This window comes from Lepisosteus platostomus, chromosome 5 (genome assembly GCF_059453375.1).
Source record: "Lepisosteus platostomus isolate fLepPlt1 chromosome 5, fLepPlt1.hap1, whole genome shotgun sequence".
In the NCBI taxonomy this organism is placed as follows: domain Eukaryota; kingdom Metazoa; phylum Chordata; class Actinopteri; order Semionotiformes; family Lepisosteidae; genus Lepisosteus; species Lepisosteus platostomus.
The window spans coordinates 57,133,494-57,159,141 of NC_142615.1; the positions used below are offsets into that span (position 1 = coordinate 57,133,494).

General features: G+C 42.8%; 1 protein-coding gene and 4 non-coding genes across 6 annotated transcripts; all 5 read right to left on the bottom strand.

The window, feature by feature from the left end:
• Positions 1-4,999: 4,999 nt before the first annotated feature.
• trnat-agu (transfer RNA threonine (anticodon AGU)) lies at positions 5,000-5,073 on the bottom strand. Its single transcript has one exon. It is a non-coding gene; the product is annotated as a tRNA-Thr (tRNA).
• A 1,918-nt stretch (positions 5,074-6,991) lies between these two features.
• Positions 6,992-7,063, bottom strand: trnat-cgu (transfer RNA threonine (anticodon CGU)). The gene has a single exon. It is a non-coding gene; the product is annotated as a tRNA-Thr (tRNA).
• A 1,723-nt stretch (positions 7,064-8,786) lies between these two features.
• trnai-uau (transfer RNA isoleucine (anticodon UAU)) lies at positions 8,787-8,880 on the bottom strand. The gene is made up of 2 exons: positions 8,843-8,880; positions 8,787-8,822 (listed from the first exon to the last, which is right to left on the bottom strand). It is a non-coding gene; the product is annotated as a tRNA-Ile (tRNA).
• Positions 8,881-10,634: 1,754 nt separating this feature from the next.
• trnaa-cgc (transfer RNA alanine (anticodon CGC)) lies at positions 10,635-10,706 on the bottom strand. Its single transcript has one exon. It is a non-coding gene; the product is annotated as a tRNA-Ala (tRNA).
• Positions 10,707-13,081: 2,375 nt separating this feature from the next.
• Positions 13,082-15,377, bottom strand: LOC148669972 (uncharacterized). Of its 2 annotated transcripts, none has more exons than XM_088632525.1 (4): positions 15,281-15,377; positions 14,468-14,568; positions 14,273-14,386; positions 13,082-14,164 (listed from the first exon to the last, which is right to left on the bottom strand). In XM_088632525.1, the coding sequence occupies exons 1-4, from the start codon at positions 15,294-15,296 to the stop codon at positions 13,274-13,276; spliced, it is 1,122 nt and encodes a 373-aa protein (XP_088488651.1). In that variant the 5' UTR covers positions 15,297-15,377; the 3' UTR covers positions 13,082-13,273. The 2 variants fall into 2 exon arrangements, with proteins under 2 accessions (XP_088488651.1, XP_088488650.1); XM_088632524.1 differs by having other exon boundaries at positions 14,468-14,615; positions 15,281-15,363.
• Positions 15,378-25,648: the final 10,271 nt, after the last annotated feature.

Consider the following 25,648-nt stretch of genomic DNA (forward strand, 5'->3'; position numbering starts at 1 on the left):
CTCAAATACTGTAAATCAAGTTAAAAATATCTCAAGAACGATTCTGGTCGTAATGAAACCATGTTTCGTGTATGTTTTCTTTTTCATCTTGAAATAACTCATTTCTAAATACCTTTTTCACTGTTAACATCTTGTAGCAACTTTGCGACAAAATATACACTCTGACAGTTCATCCTGCTACCAACATTAAATAAAACAAATCTTAAGATTTCTATATTTATGTCTTTATTTAGTGGTTTCATTCGAAGCTTACAATGTTTAGGGAGAAATGGAATACTGGTGCGTATTTTTTTCTTTAAAGTACCGAGACCAGCCATATACTGTATGTTTATGTTAAGATTTCCCTTCAGTGGTAAAATTAGATATGAATATTCAATACTTAAACGGGCACAGTTAAGACATTAAATATACATATACATATTGTATACAGTACAGTTTGCATACGGTAATATGTTTATGTTACGCGATTAAAAAATAAATAAATAAAACTGGAAGGTCCAGCACCACCATTATGTTTATATGGTTGTTTTTGTTGGTTGTGTAACGCTTACGGCCGACAGGCACTGTGTAAGAGCCGGCGTACCAGAGCGGGTGACGTCACCGCCCTTCCCTGTGATAGCAGGACCACAGCTACTGGGCTGTGGAGAGATCTCTCTTTGGCTCACGGGGCTAGGTCGCTGCAGAGAGACGCGGAAGTCCCGGGTTCGAGCCTCCAGTCGGGATGGGGCCGACCAGATGCGGCAAGGGCGCCCGCCTGAGCCCCCGTTGCGTTACATTGGTGTCAGAAGTGGGATGGGATAGCCCTTCGCCGGGGACGGCGATTTAAGCGGGGGAGAGTGTAACGCTTACGGCCGACAGGGCGCTGTGTAAGAGCCGGCGTACCAGAGCGGGTGACGTCACCGCCCTTCCCTGTGATAGCAGGACCACAGCTACTGGGCTGTGGAGAGATCTCTCTTTGGCTCACGGGGCTAGGTCGCTGCAGAGAGACGCGGGAGTCCCGGGTTCGAGCCTCCAGTCGGGATGGGGCCGACCAGATGCGGCAAGGGCGCCCGCCTGAGCCCCCGTTGCGTTACATTGGTGTCAGAAGTGGGATGGGATAGCCCTTCGCCGGGGACGGCGATTTAAGCGGGGGAGAGTGTAACGCTTACGGCCGACAGGGCGCTGTGTAAGAGCCGGCGTACCAGAGCGGGTGACGTCACCGCCCTTCCCTGTGATAGCAGGACCACAGCTACTGGGCTGTGGAGAGATCTCTCTTTGGCTCACGGGGCTAGGTCGCTGCAGAGAGACGCGGAAGTCCCGGGTTCGAGCCCCGGAGGGTGCAGGGGCCGACCAGATGCGGCAAGGGCGCCCGCCTGAGCCCCGTTAGCCAAAGAGAGATCTCTCCACAGCCCAGTAGCTGTGGTCCTGCTATCACAGGGAAGGGCGGTGACGTCACCCGCTCTGGTACGCCGGCTCTTACACAGCGCCCTGTCGGCCGTAAGCGTTACACTCTCCCCCGCTTAAATCGCCGTCCCCGGCGAAGGGCTATCCCGCCCCGCTTCTGACACCAATGTAACGCAACGGGGCTCAGGCGGGCGCCCTTGCCGCATCTGGTCGGCCCCTGCACCCTCCGGGGCTCGAACCCGGGACTTCCGCGTCTCTCTGCAGCGACCTAGCCCCGTGAGCCAAAGAGAGATCTCTCCACAGCCCAGTAGCTGTGGTCCTGCTATCACAGGGAAGGGCGGTGACGTCACCCGCTCTGGTACGCCGGCTCTTACACAGCGCCCTGTCGGCCGTAAGCGTTACAGTTGGTTGTTATTATGGTTATTAATAATACGATCTATAGTTGAAATCTGAGCCTAAATAAAAAGAAAAAGCAAGTGATTAGGTTTATGAGCAATCTAATTTCTTATTCGTTTAAAACGCTATATAAAATAAAGTTTATTATTAATTTGCTGGACAGAGCGGTGAACATTATTATGCATAAGACAAAGATAACGATCCTGATCAGTTTAGAAATCTGTGTACGCTGTAAGGTTTTTACTTCTTAAACTTTTAAAATACACGTTTTGAATGGAAAGAAATCCTCTTCCTGGTATAGCACACCAGCACGTCTTTTTTCTCCAATCAGAGGGGTGTCAGATGGTGTCAGCCAATCACCATTCTGCGTTGGGTAGCAACGGGTGACTGTTCTCAGGCGGAAGATGTAAGCAGCTTAATGTTCGTGTTAAATATGTTTATTAAATTCAATTAAACGGGCACAGTTAAGACATTAAATATACATATACATACTGTATACAGTACAGTTTGCATACGGTAATATGTTTATGTTACGCGATTAAAAAATAAATAAATAAAAATGAAAAGTCCAGAACCAGCTGGATTCGAACACCCAACCTACCAGCTGGTGTGCACGCACCTAGACCAGTAGGCTACAAGAGAGCTCACATGATCAGGCAGGCGAAACAGCCCTACATAGCTCTGCCGCAGTACACGGATATAATCATACCGTTATTAAATTATTGAGATATGCGATTCCATATTATATTCCCTTTTAATCAAATTCTAAAAGTATGCTTGTTGACTCCGGTTTCACGTTAGTTAAAGACTTCGAAGCTTACAATGTTTAGGGAGAAATGGAATACCGGTGTGTATTTTTCCTTGTGATATTTTAAGCTCTAGTTGAATGATAGGTGTCGCATTTTAAATCATTTTCGTAGCTAGAAATTATGAAACGCCCTGTTAAAAGCAAGGAAGTTTTTATGCCCCGTTGAAGTAAAACAAAATGCCTGACAAAGTATGGCTTGGACAGATTCCAAGTGCTTGTACAAATGTGCTAAAGAAATTATACTTTGAGTATACAGCTTGTCCAAAGTCATCCATTATTAATACTATTAGTAATATCTTCAGTAAAGGCTTTGATGCATAAATATTTCTGATAAAGGTAGGTTGTGTACTTCTGTCCAACTGAGCAATCTTGCTTTCATAATATATACCAACATTTTAATGACTGATGATTAACATGCTGTAATACACAGTTCCAAATTAAAGGCTCAAATGCTGTACATGAGAGGTTAAGCTCCCCCTGGCGGTTTTACAAGGCGACGCCGGATAGTTAGTCACGTGACACACGTGACACACGTGATACCGCGTGATACTGCGTGATACTGTGACACGCCCACCGGGGTATGCCGCGAAATACCTCACCCATTTTGAATGGCTGCATCTGTATACAACTGTGAAAGAGGCTTGTATTTTAATACAATTTTCGATCAAAAGAAAACCAAAGTCCCTATGATATTACCGTCAATATCTCTTGATATCAACGTTCAGCTGAAAGATTTGAAGAAACTCTCAAACAAGCAACTGCAGTAGCAGAGAGTTTTGATTTAAACCGATGCTTGCAGCTCAATACTCCATTCATCCTTGAAAGAAGCAAAGACAGGGATATTTTGAGTGTCTCCATGATCCTCTTCTCAATCCAAAAGAAAGGTTTTATATGATCCTGATCCCACTAGAAAACGGGTCAATTTCAGCCTGCACTGATGTCCCTTCAAACGTTTTATAAGAACTCTGGACGTTTATACAGTGGAAGCCTGGTCCATTTCTTCTTCTGAACGAGACTATGGGAGTGAGTATTTTGACGTCGAACTGGGATTTAAATAGAGGAACACTACACTACATTGGGCTACACGTGTGAAAAAGCGTTTACTTTCCGACCTCTCGATAGCTCAATTGCTATATCTTAAGACTATAGACAAAAACAGTGGGCATTTCTTATGTCCCTGGTTTGAATCCAGCTCGAAGGATGGTGTTTTCTTGTTCCTTAATCAAAAAGTGAAAATTGCGAATTTGTCTTTCACTTTGACGTTCACCCGAAAGCTCAGTATATAAAGAAGTAAAGGCTCCTGTTCTGGATCCTAATCCTAATCCTCACGTCTGATTGTTTTGCTTAGACCTTTAAAATGTACACTGTGGACTGTTTGCTCTTCCTAACACAATTAAAAAGCCGCCGACAAACTTATCGATCGGGAGTTTAGTTCAGTGATAGCGCGCACTTAAGACGCTCCGTTTTCTATCGCCGGCATCTCTGTATTCTTTTTAAACGCGATATTTTTTATTCTTCGTGTGTGAATTTCAGGGAGACTCATAAACCCTTTGTCTGTTTTAAAGATACATTATTTTAAACCAGGCATAATGAAAGACGTAGTAACTAGACACACATACAAGACACATGAATAGTAGCGGCTTTGAATGGATAACGTGTCTGATTACGGATCAGAAGACTTTAGGTTTGTACTCCTTCCTGGTTCGTGAAGAAGCTTTTAAACCTCACTACTCAACACTGACATCGTAGGGTGTGCGGTCCTACACAACCTTACTATCGACTGGATGAGTCTTCTGTTCAATCTCCGATTCTTTCCGCACATTCCTGCTATTTCACCACCGTTATTGTAGGATAACAGCCACAGACACGAGAAGATATACTATTCCGAACAAATGTCTTAAAAAATCACGTTGAAAAAGGTGACAATACGTTTTTGTTTCTTTAACTTAACCTTACTTTTGCCTGTAAAGTTCACATTATTTTCTGTAGCCGCAAATCCCCAATATTTCTGCTGTCTCCCGAGAAACACAAGCATGGAGTCAAATCATATTAAATAACACAACACATCTATTAATTTAACACCCAGATGTGACAGAACACATGTAAGACTTACACACAGCTTTTAATATGCTCTAGTGAATTTGCAGGTGTCCTGGGGAGGGAAGAGAACTGATATTAAGGAAATACATATTTAAAGGGGATGTAAGTCTTAAATGTGTTTTGTCACATCTGGGTGTTAACTGAATAATTTTTTAGCATTATTTATTGTGTTTTGACTCTATACTTGTGTTTCTCAGGAGAGAGCAGAAATATTGATGTTTACATTTCTATTCACATTCCCGGTGATATTGACTGAGGTAATGCAGAAGCATGTTCTCTATAACAATAAACGGTGCGAGAAGACAGGAAGAAAGGCACCGCTAGGATTTGAACCCAGAATCTCCTGTTTACTAGACAGGCGCTTTAACCAACTAAGCCACGGCGCCGGCAGAATACCCCTCTTTTACTGCGACTTGGACACACCGCTCTGAGACACCTGCGTTCAGTAAGCGCTGAGTCGGCTGGCTGAGCACGTTGCCTCCTTTAGATTCAATAGGAGCCCCGACACTAAGAGAAACGTATAGAAATGGGTCTTATCCGGCACTTTTCATGTCCAATGCGCTTGACATCTCCCACGGGCGACAAAGTTCATTTACGACACCTTTCTTTCTTCTTTCAGCAGGAGTACAATAATGGCAACAAGATGCTTGGAGTTCGGCATTTCATTTAGTCTGCGGAAACATCGTATCGGAATGAACTGCCTGAGATAAAAGAGTAATTGCGGCTTCAGATCGTTTTTACAGAGCATTGCGTTGTTCTGCTCATGCTGACTACACGCTTTAGATATGTCATTTACTGCAAGCGTTGCTTTTCCAGGTTTTTCTGAAATTCCTCGCATTTGAGCCAGCACTAAAACATTTCATTCCCGTCGCTGAATACATCGTGGAAACGGTATTTGCAACGGAATGCTGTCACACATGAAACATTTTCGTTATTCGGTTCTGAAGTTTGAAAATGAAAATAAAACGGGGGTCACCTCATAGGCTTGAAAGAAGTCCAAGCAGCATAAAAACCCACGAATTCTCACAAAGGCTGCACCTTTCTTCTTCTGCTTTTAGAAATCTGCCTTAAACATTTGAATGCATACCTTACTGCTGCTAATCACATTCACGTGTTTACGAAGCTTTTTTCTGTCCGTTATGTTTTTGCTAAGCAGTTTCTCCGTTTTCCTCGTACTGTGATTGTCAGTGAGCACAACAAGACTGAAACAGTGTAAAGGCAGGTAAAAAAGACAGGGTAAAACGCCTGACTGTCAGAAGTGGGATTTAAACCCGTGCCTCTATTTGGAGAGCGAAACACAAAGCTTAAAAGACACAAAGCTGTGAATTTGCTGTTTTAAACCGCTCGACTGTTCTAAAGATATGTGTGCAATCATTGCACCAGTCGCATCCGATTTTCTGTAACTTTAGAACGATTGATACGACTGGACAAACACAATTTGTGGCGTTTAGCATGACATGGAAAACGGTACCGGAGCATTCGGGCCCGGACCACCAGACTCAGAGACAGTTTTAACCCCCACACTATCAAACTATTAAACTCCCAGCCTCTCTCACTCTCTCCTCACCTCTCACCTATGATCTGAACCTCACGGTGCCTTCTTTCTTACCAAAAACCCAAACACACATTGAAAATCTACCTCTACCATACATGTCAAAAGCTCACTCCCCATCATTTCTATCCCTTTATTTCATTCTTTTGATGCATGTTTTTGCACATAACCTGTTACCTTTTTGTTGTTTTGTACACTGCCTGTTGTTGTTTTTTGCACATTGGCTGTTGTTTCTGTCTGTCTTTTGTTATACAATTGTATTGTTGTTGTGTTTTTTTCTTTGTACTACTTATGTCCGAGAGCTAGCTAAATAGCATTTCGTTATACCATATACCTGTGTATGAGTATAATGACTATAAACTTGGACTTGAACTTGACAAGTCTTGCAGGCAGTATATTATTTTATCGTTTACTCGTTTAAAAAAACACGGTCTTTTCGTTCCTAAGCCAGATTTTTAGTGCTTTCGAACGTTACTTCCAACCTGGACTGACAGCTCACCCGATCCGTTTGTGATCAGACCATGGAGTGGGGGGCTGTACCAAGTGCACGTTCCTTCCCAATGCTGAGGCGATCATTTGGAAGATGGGTGTGAAGAGAGACAAGCATTGTCGACTAAAAAACAAAGCAGGATATGCAAGAATACTAATCACTGGCGACAGTTATGTCCTCTTACTATTGAGACCCCTACATTGCGAGTTTTTGACTTTAGTTTTAGACTTTGAAACTAAAGGAAAGCGGTGACAAATGAAACAGGCACGGGTGGGGTTTGAACCCACGCTCTTCGGTTTACGAGACCGACGCCTTACCACTCAGCCACCACGCCTTCGAGTAAATGTGGGAATAATGTTGTTCAAATTATTTTTTTCTGAATCTGGTTTACATCGCCTGGATGCAGCAACAACAATAAAAGGGATACTTGTCCTTAAACTTGGTTGTTCTTCTATTTCTCTAGCATGACTGCGTCCTGCTGCTCGGCTTTTGTTTGTAAACTTTGAGCGAGCGCCCCGTTCAGTGTCACTTTGTCACTGTGGTCAGAAAGCATTCTTGATTCTGCTTGAGCTGCTTCATGAATTCTAGCGACTGTAAGAGCTTTTCTAAAGTCAGCCCTTCCTCCTGCAGCAATTTATAGTCTCTTATGTGCACATTTTTCCACAAGTTGATATCTTAACATGTCAGTTTCCAATACTCCAAAGTCACAAGATTTAGCCAGTTCTCTTAGTGCAGTCAAAAAAGCAACAACAGATTCGTCCTGAGACTAAGTTCTCTGCCTAAATTTATGCCGTTCCAAAACCACATTTCTCCGCGGTGTAAAGTAAGCGTCTAAGGCAGCTACAGTCTGTTCATATGTACCTTTTTCTCCAGGGAGGTTGGCGAAAATCCGCTGCACGGGAACCCCGATACAGTGCAGTAATGTAGCACGCCTCACGGCATCCTGAGCTTCTGTAGATCCACTTACACCCCTTTAATTATGTATTTCCTTAATTTCAGTTCTCTCCACCAGGACACCTGGAAATTCCCAAAAGCATAATACAGCTACTAAAGTACTAATGTTAAAGATAACATTAAACTTTATTATTAAGATATCATGCTTTTATTAATAAAATATGTATTGATAAAATTCCTTGTGAATAATTGTAGTGTCTGGAAAGCAATTTTAGTTAAATATAAAAATAATTTTCAAACAAGTGGTGCATCAGTTCATTACTTAATGACGATATTATTCCACTACACTCAGGACAGTTCCAATGTAATCTATTGTTCCGCTTAGTCTGCTACTTCAGTAACATCTAATGGGCAGCAGCTGTTATTTTAGGTTTGTTGCAATTGAGAACAGGTTCAGTACAGAGCTGCTGAAAAATTTCAGAGGCCAAGTTTGTTTCAACTCACCCGTTGTAGCTACCAATCAGCAACAAGGAGAAACAAAACATCAGTTTTGCCTTTTTTTAAAAAAAAGGGAAACAGAGTAGTAGTTATTGAGGTCATTTCAGGTACAATGTAAGAACTAAAATTAACTAGTCCCATAGTAATGCGTGGGGTCCTATTAACAGAAAAAAAAAATAGTTGTAACCCGAAAACACAACAAACACAAAACGAGAAGTCTTCCGGGAACCTCGGTAAATCCCTGTAGTTGTCTAACAACTATAAAAAAACAACCAAATGCAACAACTTCAAAAGAAAAAGAACATTTAAAAACAAATCTGGGGAACAACAAAAACATAATCTAATGCAAGAGCTTTATCAAGTCCAGTGCTCCTCTCGTCTCAGTAGACCTCTCTCATATATTTGTGTACAGGTCAACTGGAGGTACACAGCTGATGGTACTTTAAGTAGGGAGCTGCGTCAGCATGGGTGGGCTTCAAAGGAAAAAGTATAGGTTTATTCCATGCTGAAAAGAGAAGGAAACACAATGTTTCAGCTGTGGAGCCTTCTTTGATTGTGACTCGAAGTAAACCTTTACCTTTACTTGTTCGTTTGATGTTAATTTATCTCCATCAGATACCTAAGAGTATCTAAACTCGACAGTTGCTTTCAGTAGCTAAAGACACTGCTCCAGGTGAGGCTTGAACTCACAACCTCGGCATGACTCCGCTGTGCACTGCTGTATAAGTACCGCGCGCTGACCGATTGCGCCACTGGAGCTGTGCAAAATGCGCTCCTCATACAGACTGAAGTTGCACAAACAGGGTGAAAACAGTTTCGGTTGTGGATCCATCTCCTCATGGGGAAAAGCAACAGTAAAATATCAAGGAAAATACAAGAAAAGAAACTGAAAGAATTGTGCTAACAGCAAAGGGGGACGGAGGGAGGTGGTCGGACAAGTAAATTAACTTTTTTGTAGCGACATTTTCAAGTCGCCTCCTTTACACGCAATTGCAGCCCCGACACTGAGAGAAGCATGAGAAATGGCTTCAATTACAATGTGAAGCGCAGTACAGGGTCGATGGCTTCACATCTCCCATCAATCAAATAAAATTGCAGTAAAGCGATCTAAATATGACTCTTAAGTACTGGGAAAGATGATTATTTTGAGCGTGCCTCCCAGGGTCTGCTACGAGGCTAAAGTTGGCTTCTTATTCGCGTTTTTCGTTCCACCTTAAATGGTGCTGCTCTGATGTTATATCTCTTCTTGTGCCGAAGAGCAGTCATACCTGACCCGTCTGGAATGACCACTGACAGACTTTATCCAGAAGCGACGGCACCACTCACAGTAGAATGAGTGAGAAATACAGCATGACATGGGGAGGTAAGGGGCTCCCACAATCCATCTTTCCTCACATTACTGATTTTTTTCAATAGCATTTTGACCTTTTTTCACATTCAGATTTTTTTCACATTTAATAAAATCTTTTAATCAACAACATTAAGAAAACAAATGGAACATTTTTTGGAACAATAATTTAAAAAAAACTTTCAATGCCTTGGTTGTATACGTGTGCACACCCTTTATAAAGGGAGTTGCAACAGTGCTGAAATGTAAAGAGCATTTCTGTAGGGAAAACAGCATTTTTTCTGCCTTGATGTTAAGCTTAGAGAGTCTGTCTTTTAGAAATTCTATTTCTAAACACCTTGCACAGCCTCCCGACAGACTAACAAATATTTTTTGGAGAAATTGGCTCACACACTGGAAGACACTAACGTTTATCTACGTTAGAATATGTGAATAACAGTTTAACAGAAAACGTTTGTAATTGTGATTTTGTTAAAATTCAATAAATCGTCTATCAACAGTAAGAAAGTATAAGAAATTGTTTTATTTCATAAACTATAAGACAATTAAGAGAGTTTATAGGTCATATCCATCACTTATGTTCTTTTAACTCTAGTGTTCAGGATCCAAACCCAGGTGCGGACGGTTGTGTTTCTTGAATCTCTTGTAATCATCAAGAGTCGATGTGTAGTCCTTCAGTACTTTCTCGAGTTGTGCCATGGATATTTTATACAATCAATACTTGTCATGCTCTTTTGCATTTACCTTAACAAACGGAAAAAGTTCAAAGTGTGTTTATGGCTGTGCTTAACATTTACACGAGAGCAGTACAGGACACGCAGTGAGGAGTTCGTGAAGCTTTCAGTTTAGTGCGGAGTTCAGAAGGAGGATTCGCTCGCTGAATAATCTCTCAGGAAATCCGGGGTGAGATTCAACAGGTGTTTTCTGCAACAGCCAAGACAAGTGTGAAGCAATCTCTGGATTTCCTGAATTTGAACTAAATTATTAGTTCAAATAATTTAAGATTAAACAGAACTAAATGAGGTACATTTAAAACAGCAGCGCAACTCTGCAGCACGTCGAGTGTGCCTGCATTTAATTTCGTAAACTTGTCTCTCTCTGAACACGAGCAAAGAGTTCTAATTCAACAGAAGATTGCGATGTGAGTACTATAACATAAAGCACCTGGAGATGCCAGGGATTGAACCCGGGACCTCATACATGCGAAGCATGCGCTCTACCACTGAGCTACATCCCCAATGAAAAATTTTATGGAACAGACTTAGAGATGTGGAAATGCTCACTGATCACAATTCACCACTCACGAAGAATGCCTGCAGTTTCCCACTTTCGCGTTTCTTCTACTACAGAGTAAATTCATAGGAATGAAGAAATAAGGAAGGAAAAATAATCGCATCGAAGCTTCAAGAGACTGGGCACAAATTAATCTGTTATTTTTGTATCCAGTTACATGGGCGACGGTGGTTGATTCCCAGACGGGGGAGTGCTTTTTTTCTACCTCCTTACTCGACTGTCTTTCAATTCTATTTTATTTGAAAGCTTTTTGCATCTTTTAAGTGCTCTTGATTAAACTATGCATAGAAAAACAGCAGTACTGATGATTTAACGTAAAAGGGTGAAACAACGCCCCGGCACAGGAATGGTAACAGGAAGGATCGTGTTCTTATTTAATATGTCCTTTTGAGATGTCTTGTCAATGCACACAGGCGGTAGAGCTGAATAATTTACTTTTAGTGGTGTTTTTAAACAAAGATGGAACACGTTCTTTCTATACCAGGAAGAAAGGAGCAGACTTGACCTTTAAGAGGCAAAAATGACACCTTATCAAAGCTAATATTAATTAAAATGACATCACAACAAAAGAGTGGAGCCTTGAGTGAATAAAGCCTTGAGTGGAGCCTTGAGTTTTCATTGGACGTCTGTGTCTCCATAACTTTGTAGGTGAGAGAGAGGATTGTGATAATTTCCAGGTGCTTCTCGGAAGTGCGTTGGTGGTACAGGTGCCTTCCAAATAATTAAGTCGTGTTTGAATCCCAGCCAGTACAAACCCAAATCTTTTCAAGATAATTTGTGGTCCGCTAACACATCTTTGGAAACACTACAACAGGTAACACCCTGTGTGAAACACCATGAACATCTGTTAAAGTTTTACATACTCTCACGTAAATAAACGTTAGTGTTTTCTGGTGTGTGAGCCAATTTCTCCAAAAAATATTTGTTAGTCTGTCGGGAGGCTGTGCAAGGTGTTAAGAAATATAATTTCTAAAAGACAGACTCCCTAAGCTTAACATCAAGGCAGAAAAAATGCTGTTTTCTCTACAGAAATGCTCTTTAAATTTCAGCATTGTTGCAACTCCCTTTATAAAGGGTGTGCCCACGTATGGCATTGTACAACCAAGGCATTGAAAGTTTTTTTTAATTATTGTTCCAAAAAATGTTCCATTTGTTTTCTTTTTAATGTTTTTGATTAAAAGATTTAATTAAATGTGAAAAAAATCTGAATGTGAAAAAAGGTCAAAATGCTATTGAGAAAAATCAGTAATGTGAGGAAAGATGGATTGTGGGAGCCCCTTACCTACCCATGTCATGCTGTATTTCTCACTCATTCTACTGGGAGTGGTGCCGTCGCTTCTGGATAAAGTCTGTCAGTGGTCATTCCAGACGGGTCAGGTAATGACTGCTCTTCCGCACAAGAGACACGTGACTTGCGAGGATCCCGACAGTGTCAACTTTCTTTCAGAGCCCGGATAACTCAGTCGGTAGAGCATCAAACTTTTAATCTGAGGGCCCAGGGTTCAAGTCCCTATTCAGGTGGTTGAACTGTTCTTAAGTCTATTGTGAATGTCATTCTAAATAGTCTTTTATCTTTCACTGTTCTAGCTGTACTGTGGTTATTTTAAATGTCCATTACTTGTATTTACAGTAGTGTATTTAGTGTTTCATTTCACAAACCAAAAATGTTCAAGTAGATCTTGTCACTTATTCCACGTAATCATCTAAATTAAATCACAGTAGAGTACAGAACACGCAGTGAGGAGCTCACACAGTGAGTACTCTTGAATACGACAAGAGGAAAGGCACACTGCACATCAGTAGTATAAAGCGACACCTTTCGTCAAACTTTTGACAGGTACCACGCCCCCCTTTTCCAGCCAATGGTCGTCCACGGTGTTTGGTTGTCCCGCCCCTTGCCATCCAATGGCGTGTTGTTATTTGTGCATGTCCCGCCCCCTCAGGAGCCAATGGTGTGGGTCGGAACCCCCGCCTCCCCCCGGCCGGTCGTTCCGGAGCCTCAGGGTCCCAAAGCCCCAAGGCGGCGCATCCCTCGCTTTAGGTGTGTGCAGGTGTGTATTGGTTTGGAAGGGGACCATGTCTGCCGCGGGGTTGAGTGTGCTCTATTATAACCCTAGGAAATCAGGTAGTTACGGCGGCGCGGGGAGTCTGTTGCAGGCCGCAAGATCCCGGGGTGTGAGCTGCGCCAGCCGCGGCCGGGTGGCCCAGTGGTTGTCCGCCTGCACAAGCCGTGTCTCCAAAGCAGCAGGGGTGCAATCATGCACACACACACTGACTGCGTAAAGTCTCACGGAAAGAACTCGCAGGACAAACACCATGTGAAATGTGAACCGCTTTATTTCAACAGGGGGTTTTCAAACACCGAAACAGCGCAGCCGCACTTTTTACACAAGTTACAGACTCCAGTTTGCAAGTATGTGAAATGTGAACCGCTTTATTTCAACAGGGGGTTTTCAAACAGTGAAACAACGCAGCACACATGCATTACCGGCTCCTGTTTGCATTCAACAATTAAATGTTGGTGCGGAAAATTAGTTCGCTACACATAACCACCACCCCAACATTGCTGAGAAACTTTGCAGCATCTGAAAAAGCATTCATAACCCCCTTCCGCTCTCCGTGTCTAAAGCCATGCGAACCACACTGGGCGATCCAATCTAGCAGGGCAAAAAAATTTGCCTGCGTAATCAGCGGGATGGTGTTACCACAGGTTCTGAGCAAAACACGCTGTATTTTGGAATACACACTGTAGAACCCCTCAGGCTTCCTTTTCTGATCTGAAAACATCAGATCCGCAATAATTTCACTCAAGTTCTTGACATACACATCTATCTCTTTAACAAATTTAAGGACATTAGCATTTGACTCTTTGTTTTGCATATCAAGCTTTGTAGAGAGAAGTGTGTAAAGCACTCTTAGTAAGAATTCAGACGTATACATTCGAAATTCTTCATTCTTCGGACGATGGCGGTCCTCAATTATATTTTTTAGCAACTGTTTTATGCGCCGCTCAGTGTCATTTGTAATGGTGTACGAACCCAGACACCGGGCGGTGTACAGAACAGCCGATAAAATTCGGGCTAAACTGAGAGACTTATAAATATCTAAAGCGGCAAACGTCACGTCTTCAGACCCATCTGTGTAGCCGCCAGACAGGCATGTGTGACCCCGCTGCCCGGGATGGTCAATCAAACAGGCCGGGCAGTCATCAACCAGGACCCCCTTTAAACAGTGTTTGAAGATGCAATAAACTACTGCTTTCACAACCTGGGGCATAACATCGGGCTCATTAGGGACATAGGCATCAGCTTTATTAACATTTGGGCGAACACACAAGCATAGACACGAGACATTCACGTGTGCCGGTAGGCTGAAGATTGACCCGTCCACATCCTCTTTATTCTATTAAAGGAAAAAGAAAAGGAAGGCTTAACAAAATAGACATGCTTTGTACCTAAAATATTGAGCATTTAACGCGCTTGTGAGCTAAGGTTTTTCGTTAATATTTACCATTTGTAGCGTGGCATCATCGCTAGCACCCGGCAGTTCTTCAACATCTGGTACCCCAGCTGAACTCACACCCCCGCCGCTGTCACAGGGTGTAGAGGGTGGGGTCGGGTTTTGCTAAAAAGAAGATCAAGTATTAAAATGACATAGGCTAAGCACCGATACAAGTACGATCAGAAAAATATTTTAGCCGCCTACCTCTTGACTTTGTAGAGTAGCGGACCCCGTTGTTTCTTCACACAAAGAAGCCATCTCAGCACCTCTGCGGTGTCTGACAGCTCCAAGCACGCACTGCGACCCTGTCAGGCCGGAGCATTTAAGAATATGCGCCAATGGTGTAACACGCCTACATAACACAAGACATTTTTCAATTGGTTGTGATGACCCCCCCGATTTATCGAGCGCGAAAAGTATTCACACATCTGTTTATAAGTTTTAAAGTATTAACACACAATGCAAACACAAATGTTGTGTTTCCCCAGAAAATAAATTTTAAGTTTTCTCATTTACAAGCACACCATGTATTTCACGCAAAAATGTTCTTAACATTATTAAAAAATAAAACCTCAAAACGTCAAGCTTGTTTTGTGAACACGTCCCTATAAAGAACAGATAAGTTTTCTTATAGCGTTAATAAAAAACATTTTGTTTGATAATATTCTTAGCGGTCTGTTGGTGAATCAAACACAGACAGCGCGACACATTTTCACCACGTTTAACAGCTATGAAATTTAGACACCGTTGTATGTCTTAAAATAATATAGATTTTAACATTATAACGGTCTAAAACGTTTTCTAAAATGTTTCTTAATTTCTACAGCCCAGTACGTGCACACCCAACGATACCAAAGATTAATGGTTTTATGTGGGGGGGGGGGGTTCTTAGAAGAATATCCGGCTTTTTGTGAGACAATTACAACGTCACGATGCATGTCTCATGTTTGATATAGTTACAAAACGTTGTATAATATTTGTATACTAGACAATATTGAATTATTATAATGGAATTACCAGGGAGTTGCTCCATAATGTGGTCGTGACTGTGTGTATCTATTCATTTCCATTAGCCCCAAAAACCACAGCTGTAAAAAGGCCAGTTACCGCACAGTCCAACACTGGTGAGTATTTACGACAATGTTTTGAATAACACTTTACGACCATGTGAGTCTTAAAGACACCGGGGTATATACTCCACACCAAAACTCGTGTGTCTATTCCACAGACGCGGGAGAAGGGACAAGTCGCTACACATTTAAAAAAACTCGTTTGGGGTTTACAATCCCACCGCAAAACCTTGTGGAGACAGATGTTCACGCCATACCAGAGGGTGCGGGGCATATTATCAGATCGCCTGAGAGAAGAGGTCGGTATTATATAAAACATTCTTTTAGCATGGCCATTTAAACGTGTCTATAATAAAAAAAACCAACAACCGTTTTTTGGTAATTTGCGGTGTTGAGTTCTTTCACTAATGGTATTTTCCCACTCCGTGCAGACCCCGGACCTTCAAAAAATAAACTGCGACGCGCCAACACGTTAACTGGGTCAACGAGCTCAAAACGTCTGAAATCAACAAGCAAAGGTTAATATAATTTAAGCGTGGTCAAGATGTGTTATGATCCACTTATGGCAAACGTTACTTCTTTTGTTAGGATGTTAATTCGCTGAAAGATCCTACATCGCGTAGTTTTCTGTTTGGGAGTGTTATAAAACCTTATTTTAAAACTGCTTAGCTTTTAAAGTTAAAAGCGACTGGTCTGTGCAAGGGTCTACAGGCCGTTAACCACGCTCTAGTAGCGCCACCACAGCCGTAAAGGAAACCGGTGTAACAACATGTCCGGGTAACTTGTTCCATTCACCCGGAGCCCTGTGTGTAAGGATGCACCACATGTGTGGCGTTTTTATCATAGTTATCGTAGTTTTCTGATTTTGACAGTTTAGATTTCATTAATTGTTGTGTTGAAAAGTCTTTTATTTTTATCACCGTGTAGTTTTCTGATTTTGAGATGTGGAGCATTGGCGTGGTAATAAAAAGTCTTTTATTTTTTCACACAGCCGCTGTATCGACGAGCGGTGAAACAAATGTGGCGGAAACGTCGGACCCCAAGGTGGTCACTGCATCGGAGACGGCTGTTAAGACGCTGACCAAAGCCAGACGTGTCAAGCCTGCGGAGAGAAATCATAACGTGCCTAAAGACTTTGTGTTGGGTGATGTGCTAGATTCAGTGCGCAGTATTACACAGTCACTATCAACGGCGATCACTAATGAGGTTGCCAAAAAACGAGCTTTAGAGCGTCTAAGAGCGGTTTTAGCCGGTGTACAGACCTTGTTTCCAAAACAGATCCAGGTTTTCACCGCTAACCTCTTTAGATATAATTTCTACAGAAGATGCCGCTCTAAACTCTGGATTTCAGACCATGATGATGATATTTCATACTTCATTGGTGCAAATCCCCGGTGATAAATGACTAAACATGCGGTCTAAAAAGTGCTTAAAAGACCGACCGCTTGCCAACCGCAAGCTTTTGTACATAAATAAAAGAATTAAACTGGCAAAAGCATGTTTGTTGTGTCGTCAAAGATTCAGAGAGAGGCATCAGATTTCCCAAGGGCCGCCCGAACCACGCAATGAGAATGCCGTGGTAGAAAATAACTTAAGGCCCGAGGCTGTTGTAGCAGAACAGGATGTCGGTAACCGAGAACCGGTTGTATTGAACGATCTGAATCAGGTTGGTGGCGGTGCAGGGGCGAATAGAGACCCCTTAGTTTTCCTGGAGCGTATACGTAGTTATAACAGGTCTTATAATAATTTTAGAGCAACAGAGCACCATGAAGAATGTCATATGTACAGGCTATAGACGCTGTGCATGGTGCAGTCCAGAGAATATTGGATGAATTTTCTCCAAACATCGGGGCGAATGATTTTGTACAGCTGCGATTGACTGCGGGTGGTTTTAACAAACCCTTGTTCTCACGCAGGAGACACCCTGGAGAATTAAATGCTGCCGATTTTTTAAGCCACATCTCGGACCTCTTACAGAGCCACACAGAGGTTCTCACCGATGACAGCCTCCGCTTAGTGGTGACGATAGTTAGGAATATGCAGAGGGGTGCCCGCCGAAGATTTAAATCCGTTCTGTACAGCCGGGTAATTGCTCAGAAAAAAGCGCACCTTATCGACTTACATTACACGGGCGGTAATCTGTGTTTCGCCGGGTGTGTGTACGGTTTGTTGAATGAAGGTTGTACCGATAGGGAAATGTTACAGAGCGCTAAACGAATGCACAAAGAGTTGGGTTTTCCAGAGAATCGGAAAATTAGTTTGTCAGACATAAAAATTTTGTACCACGACCAGGGTGATTGGAAATATTTTACAACGGGGCCCACACCACCAAATTCTAAAATACTTTTTGTTCTACTGCATGAAGAGCATTTTTATGGGGTTTTAAATATTAAAGCTTTTGTGGGGGCGGCGTATTTTTGCACTAACTGCCATGTGGCGTATAGCCACAAGAACGCACACACCTGTGTTAAAGCTTGTAAAACCTGTTTAGATCCCCAGTGTTGCAAAATTGCAGAAATTCAGAATTGCCCGGCCTGTAAGGTCTTTTGTCGTAGCTCTCAGTGTTTGGCGAGACACTTGCGGAATGCGGCGACGGGTGTGAGTAAGTGTGAGCGCAGGGTCTTTTGTGAGAAATGTGGGGTTTATAACCTCGCAAGTCACAAATGTAAAGAGAAAATGTGCTCGCGTTGTAACAACGTGATCGACACCCCTGACACACATTTGTGCTACATACCGCCTTTGGACAACCCCAAAATTTCAAACAAGTACATTTTTTTCGACTTTGAATGCATGCAAGAAACGGGGAAACACATACCAAATTACGTCCACGCCCTTCATATTGTCAATAAATGAAGCTTGGAATTTTATGGTGAAACTTGTCTAAAGGATTTTGTGTGTAAATTTATCGATAGACGTTTCAAAAACCATACGTTTATATCGCACAATGGCAAGGGATATGACAATTACCTAGTAATCAGACAGTTGTTAGCTGAAAAGATGGACGTTGAACTAATTAATCAGGGTGGTAAGATAATGTGTATGACCGTAAAAGCTCTGAACATCAGATTTATCGATTCTTTAAACGTTCTACCTATGAAATTAAGCAAACTGCCGGCCGCCGTGGGGTTCCCTGGGGCTAAGGGTCATTTTCCACACTTGATGAACACTTCAGAAAACCAAAATTATGACGGCTCGCTGCCGCTGCCAGAACTTTACGGCGTTAACTACATGCTGCCGAGCGAGAAAGCCGGGTTTTTGGTTTGGTATGAAGAATGCAGGGGAAGTGTGTTTAACTTACAGAGAGAGTTGAAACGTTACTGCCAGTTGGATGTGGCAATTCTAAGAGAAGGCTGTATCAGGTTTCGGGACGAGGTCATGAATATGACCAGACAGACACTCATGACTGAGTTAGGGGCCGCCTGTGTTGTCTGCATCGACCCCTTTCAGTTTGTGACCATCGCTAGTGTCTGCATGGCCATGTTCAGACTTATGTTTTTACAGGAAGAGACGATTGCGTTGCTACCCCATGAAAATTACCACCGCCAGCAAAAACGATTTTCTACACCCAGCATTCAATGGCTTACAGTGCCTTGCGAAAGTATTCGGCCCCCTTGAACTTTTCAACCTTTTGCCACATTTCAGGCTTCAAACATAAAGATATAAATTTTTTATTTTATGTGAAGAATCACCAACAATTGTGAAGTGGAACAAAATCTATTGGATTTTTGAAACTTTTTTAACTAATAAAAAAATGAAAAGTGGGGCGTGCAAAATTATTCGGCCCCTTTACTTTCAGTGCAGCAAACTCACTCCAGAAGTTCAGCGAGGATCTCTGAATGATCCAATGTTGTCCTAAATGACTGATGGTGATAAATAGAATCCACCTGTGTGTAATCAAGTCTCTGTATAAATGCACCTGCTCTGTGATAGTCTCAAGGTTCTGTTGAAAGCGCAGAGAGCATCATGAAGACCAAGGAACACACCAGGCAGGTCCGTAATACTGTTGTGGAGAAGTTTAAAGCCGGATTTGGATACAAAAAGATTTCCCAAGCTTCAAACATCCCAAGGAGCACTGTGCAAGCGATCATCTTGAAATGGAAGGAGTATCAGACCACTGCAAATCTACCAAGACCTGGCTGTCCCTCTAAACTTTCAGCTCAGACAAGGAGAAGACTGATCAGAGATGCAGCCAAGAGGCCCATGATCACTCTGGATGAACTGCAGAGAACTACAGCTGAGGTGGGAGAGTCTGTCCATAGGACAACAATCAGTCTTACACTGCACAAATCTGGCCTTTATGGAAGAGTGGCAAGAAGAAAGCCATTTCTCAAAGATATCCATAAAAAGTCTCATCTAAAGTTTGCCACAAGCCACCTGGGAGACACCCCAAACATGTGGAAGAAGGTGCTCTGGTCAGATGAAACCAAAATCGAACTTTTTGGCCACAATGCAAAACAATATGTTTGGCGTAAAAGCAACACAGCTCATCACCCTCAACACACCATCCCCACTGTCAAACATGGTGGTGGCAGCATCATGGTTTGGGCCTGCTTTTCTTCAGCAGGGACAGGGAAGATGGTTAAAATTGAGGGGAAGATGGATGCAGCCAAATACAGGACCATTCTGGATGAAAACCTGTTGGAGTCTGCAAAAGACCTGAAACTGGGACGGAGATTTATCTTCCAACAAGACAATGATCCCAAACATACAGCAAAATCTACAAAGGAATGGTTCACAAATAAGCGTATCCAGGTGTTTGAATGGCCAAGTCAAAGTCCAGACCTGAATCCAATCGAGAATCTGTGGAAAGAGCTGAAAACTGCTGTTCACAAACGCTCTCCATCCAACCTCACTGAGCTCAAGCTGTTTTGCAAGGAAGAATGGGCAAGAATTTCAGTCTCTCGATGTGCAAAACTGATAGAGACATACCCCAAGCGACTTGCAGCTGTAATCGCAGCAAAAGGTGGCTCTACAAAGTATTAACGCAAGGGGGCCGAATAATTTTGCACGCCCCACTTTTCATTTTTTTTATTAGTTAAAAAAGTTTCAAAAATCCAATAGATTTCGTTCCACTTCACAATTGTGTCCCACTTGTTGGTGATTCTTCACATAAAATAAAAAATTTATATCTTTATGTTTGAAGCCTGAAATGTGGCAAAAGGTTGAAAAGTTCAAGGGGGCCGAATACTTTCGCAAGGCACTGTATGTACATCGAACACACAGAGCCCGTTAAAATCCAACACGCGTTAACCACGGCCGGTGAGTTCAAGGTTGGCCCATATTTTCTGGATGGTTATGCTGTAATTGACGGAGTGCCGACAGCCTTTGAGTTCAACGGTTGCTTTTTTCACGGTTGTAGCGTTTGTTATTGTAAAAACGATTTTAAACGATTTTAATCCGCTGACAAACACTACTTTTGGTTGGTTGTACAGAAAGACGATGGTGAAAATTAATTTTCTCAAAATGAGAGGTTTTAACGTGCGTGTTTTGTGGGAGCACGAGTTCAGAGACATGCTTGTTGAAAATGGAGACTTGGGTAAATTTCTAACAGCGGGTCGCTTTTTGGGGGGAGAACAAATGAGATTTGTTTGCATTACACAGCGCAGCCCGGTGAAAAAATCCATTACTATGATTTCACCAGTCTGTATCCATTTGTGAACAGAACTAAAAAATACCCACTGGGGCACCCCCGAATAATTTATAAGAACTTTGGAGATTTAAAACAATATTTCGGTTTAGCAAAGGTGAAAGTTTACCCACCCAGATGTTTGTACTTTCCAGTTCTTCCAACCAAAATTGACAAAAAAACTGTCAACACTGTCGTACATGTGGTGAAACAAAACAGACCACCCCCTGTGAGCACGGTGATGAAGATCGCGCCTTGACTGGTGTCTGGTGCGCCCCTGAATTATGGCCTTAGATCTGGGGTATAGAGTGGGTAAAATTTATGAAATTTGACATTTCGAAAAGTCCTCACACAATCTTTTTACTGACTACATCAAACTGCATCTGAAAGGGAAACAGGAAGCTTTGGGGTTTCCAGAGGGGTGTACAGATGTCGCGAAACAACAAAGATATATCAGCGAATATTATGAAAAAGAGGATGTCCGGCTGGACCCCGGCAACATTAAAAAGAATCCGGCCAAAAGACAGCTTTCAAAAATTGCCTTGAACAGTTTGTGGGGGAAGTATGGACAAAGAGACAATTTACCACAGACCACCATTGTGAGAAACCCCGATGAATTGTTCGGGTACTTATTTACGCCATATCATGAGGTGTCAGCCTGCGAGTTTATCAATGAAAACACAGCCTGTGTTACGTGGAAACACTAAACACCACTATACAGGCCATTCAAACACTAACATTTTCATCGCTAGCTTTACAACCGCCTATGCCCGCTGGGAGTTATACAATCTGCTAAACGCTTTGCAAGGCCACTGTCTGTACCACGACACAGATTCCGTTATCTTTGTGAGCCGGGAGGGTGAGTGGAATCCGGGGCTGGGTGACTATTTGGGTGAGCTGACCAGCGAAATAGCTGCTGGACAACACATCACCGAGTTTGTATCAACAGGACCCAAGTCGTACGGGTACAAGCTGTCTGGTGGGAAAGCCTGTTTAAAGGTGAAAGGCATTACGCTCAATGTGAACAATTGTGAAAAAGTTAACTTTGAGAGTCTGCGGGACTTGGTTTTTGACTATGGCATTAATCCTTATGCAGAGTGCCGGGAATTTAAACATTTCTATTCAACAGCCGATGATCGTGCGTGTTAAAAAGGATTGGCGCATTGAGACCCGGACCTTAAAGAAAACCCAGAAGGTGGTGTACGACAAGCGGGTGCTGCAAGAAAATTTGACATTGTTGCCCTACGGATATTAACACGATGGATGTCAGGTTAAAACACCCTTTTTCATGCATTTTTTCCTGACCCTCGAATTGCGGTAAAAGTTATTTTATAAAACAGCTCTTGGAGAACAGTGATACTGTTATGACTCGTAAACCCGAAAACATAGTCTGGTGTTACAGCTGCTGGCAACCTCTATCCGCTGAGTTGCTTGTGAAATTTCCATACATTCAGTTTATAGAAGGGCTACCGACGTCGTTTTCCGATGACCAGCTACTGCCACCGGATAGAGTAAATTTGATTATAGTTGATGATTTGATGGAGTCTGCGTGTGAAAATGATGAGATAGAAAAAGCTTTTACAAAATACGTACACCACTGAAACCTCAGCATCATGTATATCGTCCAAAATGTGTTTTGTCAAGGCCGGAAAAGTAGAACCATAGCGTTAAATACAAAGTACATGGTGCTGTTTAAAAACCCTAGAGATAAACTACAGATTACAACCCTGTCACGGCATATGTATCCCGGTAAAGCCAGATTTTTTTGGAAGCGTTTGATGACGCTACTAAAAAAACCTTTCGGTTACTTGTTGGTGGATTTAAATGCCGACACCCCAGATGACTATCGCTTGTGAACAGGTCTTTTCCCCCCAGATGTACCCGTGGCTTATGTATTTAAAGAATCTAAAAGTCGGTGATCTCGCAACCACAGACTCAGTCAAAAAAACACGTTCGGGCCATCGTCATGGCTTCACGCGTTCGGAGAAACCTGACACTTGCATTTTCTGGTAAAAGCCAGCCCCAGTCACCGGAAAGCTATTCTCTGTGGGGCTTCAGATGATCTTGTACAGGCAATAGCTAAGCCTGCCAAGCAGTTTGGGACCCTGAAGAGAAAGCATAAGCTTTTAAAGACTTTGAGTCAAAGGGGTCTTTCTCTTAAAAGAAAGAGACTCTTGGTGAACCAGTCCGGCAGTTTTATCGGGACACTGTTGAGTATTGTAGTACCATTGATTACGGAGCTTCTACAACACCGATAATGGACCACACTGAAAAAAAATGTACCTTGTACCTCAAAAACAGCTCAATCAACTCCTAGACTGGTCCGGCAAAGAAACCGATGTGAGAAAAATAACAACCCGCAGGTTGGATGACGAAATGAGAGACATTTTTCAGAACTCGCATCTGCCTGAATATGAAAACGTGAAATTATATAATCAGCTGTTACAACGGTATTTGACATTAGTATGCCAGGAAGTTTCTGAAGAGGGGACTTTAACTGTTGTACGACCCGAAAATGCACCCGCCGATCTATCACACGCATCACCACAACAGCCGTCATCGACCGACGCTGATTTTGGGTATATTTTAGACAGTGCGTCTCAGTGGTTCCAGAGAAATGCCGAGATATTGTTAAAGATTATGGCACACAATAAACCGTTAATAGCTGGGAATTAAAGAAAATTTGTGTACAAAGGGGCACCCGTTGAGGGCTCTCACATGATTGATCTTGTCAGGGCTCTCACACAACAGCAATCAGTTGAGGCCGGTAAGAAGCTAAAAGATTGGGATGTGTTCACAGGGGCAATGGCCGAAATCAACGTACCGGGCACCTTGCTAGCCAATGCTGGTAACTGAGAGCTACTAAAACTCAAGCCTGCCCCACTGTGGTGTGCAGCGTCTGTCAAAACTTTAAAACCCCATGTCCCACCCCCTTTACAACCAATGGTGTTGTTATAGGGTGGATGTCCCTCCTTCCCCCACAGAGCAGTAGTGTGATAGAGAGGTTTAACCAAACTATTAAAACAAAAATGTGGAGGTACCTGACACACAAAAACACCTTTCGATATATCGATCTGTCTGATCTTATTTACTTTTATAATCATAGTTACCACATGACTATTAAACGACCCACGGCTTCTGTTACGACTGATAACTCCCTTGAGATGTGGAGAACCGTCTATGGCGAACACTTTAAGCGAAAACCGTCAAAGTTTTCATTTAATGTAGGTGATCATGTGCGGGTGTCCAAAATAAAAGGGAATGTTTGAGAAGGGGTATGAACAGACCTTCACAGATGAAATTTTCATTGTCAAAGAGCGGACCCCGGCTCTGAGACTCTATTACAAACTGCAGGACTACGCAGGCGATGACATTAAGGGCTCTTTCTACGCAGAACAGCTACAGAAGATAAACCCCAATTCTGAGAGCGTCTATCGCATCCAAAAGATTAAAGCAGCCAGGGGGCGTGAAAAAAACAAACAGATTTTGGTAAAGTGGCGCAGATAGAGCGATAAATTCAATAGTTGGGTAAAGGCTTCCGAGGTCAAAGAAATATAGAGGTGCTGAAAAATGAACCCCAATGTCTTCTAGGTTACGCTGGCCAGTAATTCATCCTCAAAAATGTTTCCAAAGAACACCAGCGCGTGCTTCACAGAGCATCTGGCAAAGGCGATTGACCTGGACAGGAGCTGGGAAGTGGGTCTGGTCGAGCTGCACTATCCGCATACGCTAAACACGTTTGATCAAGATGAAGATTTTCTGTCCATATAGTCTAATCGCTGATGAACATGTACCTTACCTAGAGGGTACTACTGCAACATCGATCAGCTCATACATGAAATGAAACGTGCTGTGGAAAAAGTTCTGTTAAACCTCTCTATTACACTAACCTTCACATCACTGGCCATAATGAATTGTTCAATATTCTCACATTTGAGAACATTTTGGAAGGTCCTGTTAAGAAATTCTTTTCTGTCATCAGTTTGTAGCATTTTAGGAGTACGACCCTCTTGAAATATATTTCGGAAATAATTTGTCACGACACCTCCAGACTTTTCAGTGGCACGGCCCAGGCATATTTAGACAACATGTCTATATGTGAGGAGATGTAACAGAAACCATCGTTGAACTCACTGTAGTCTCTCATGTTCACCAAGTCGGCCTGCCACTGCCAGTCCATTTCAGGTACCAGCGTCCTGCTTCTCTTAAAGCTCACACGTGCTGGCTTGTGCAGCGTATAAGCCAGCTGGCCGGACAACCAGTCTGATACCCGGCCGCGGCTGGCGCTCACACCCCGGGAAGTTGTGGCCCTCACCAGACTCCCCACGCTGCCGTAACTTAGTTGGCAAGACCTGGGTTCGAGCCTATACAGTGAGGCACGAACTAGGGCGGGAGCGGCAAGTGCACAAGCCCTAGAACCTGAATCCATTACAATAACAAAAGGACAGAATTAAATGGGGTTAATTTCGAAATCGCAAATTTGAGATACCATAGCGCGTTTTTTTTCCACTTCCTGGCGGAAACGGACTTCCTTAGTTTTGTGTATTCTTGATGCATCACAAGGAGGTACAGATGCAGCCATTCAAAGTGCGCGGTACAGACACGTACCGGAAGTAATTGGCTACGGCATCGCGCATCGTGACGCATGATGATGCGGGGTACCGCGGTATGTGATTGGTTGACCGACGG

Bases quoted from the DNA above. Each gene is read 5' to 3' on its own strand.
- LOC148669972 (XM_088632524.1), bottom strand. From the start codon at position 15,333: ATGGAAATGAATAGATACACACAGTCACGACCACATTATGGAGCAACT. The intron at 14,387-14,467 runs GTAGGCGGCTAA...TCTTCTTTTTAG, and splicing joins CTACTCTACAAAGTCAAGAG to CAAAACCCGACCCCACCCTC. The intron at 14,165-14,272 runs GTAAATATTAAC...TTCCTTTAATAG, and splicing joins ATGATGCCACGCTACAAATG to AATAAAGAGGATGTGGACGG.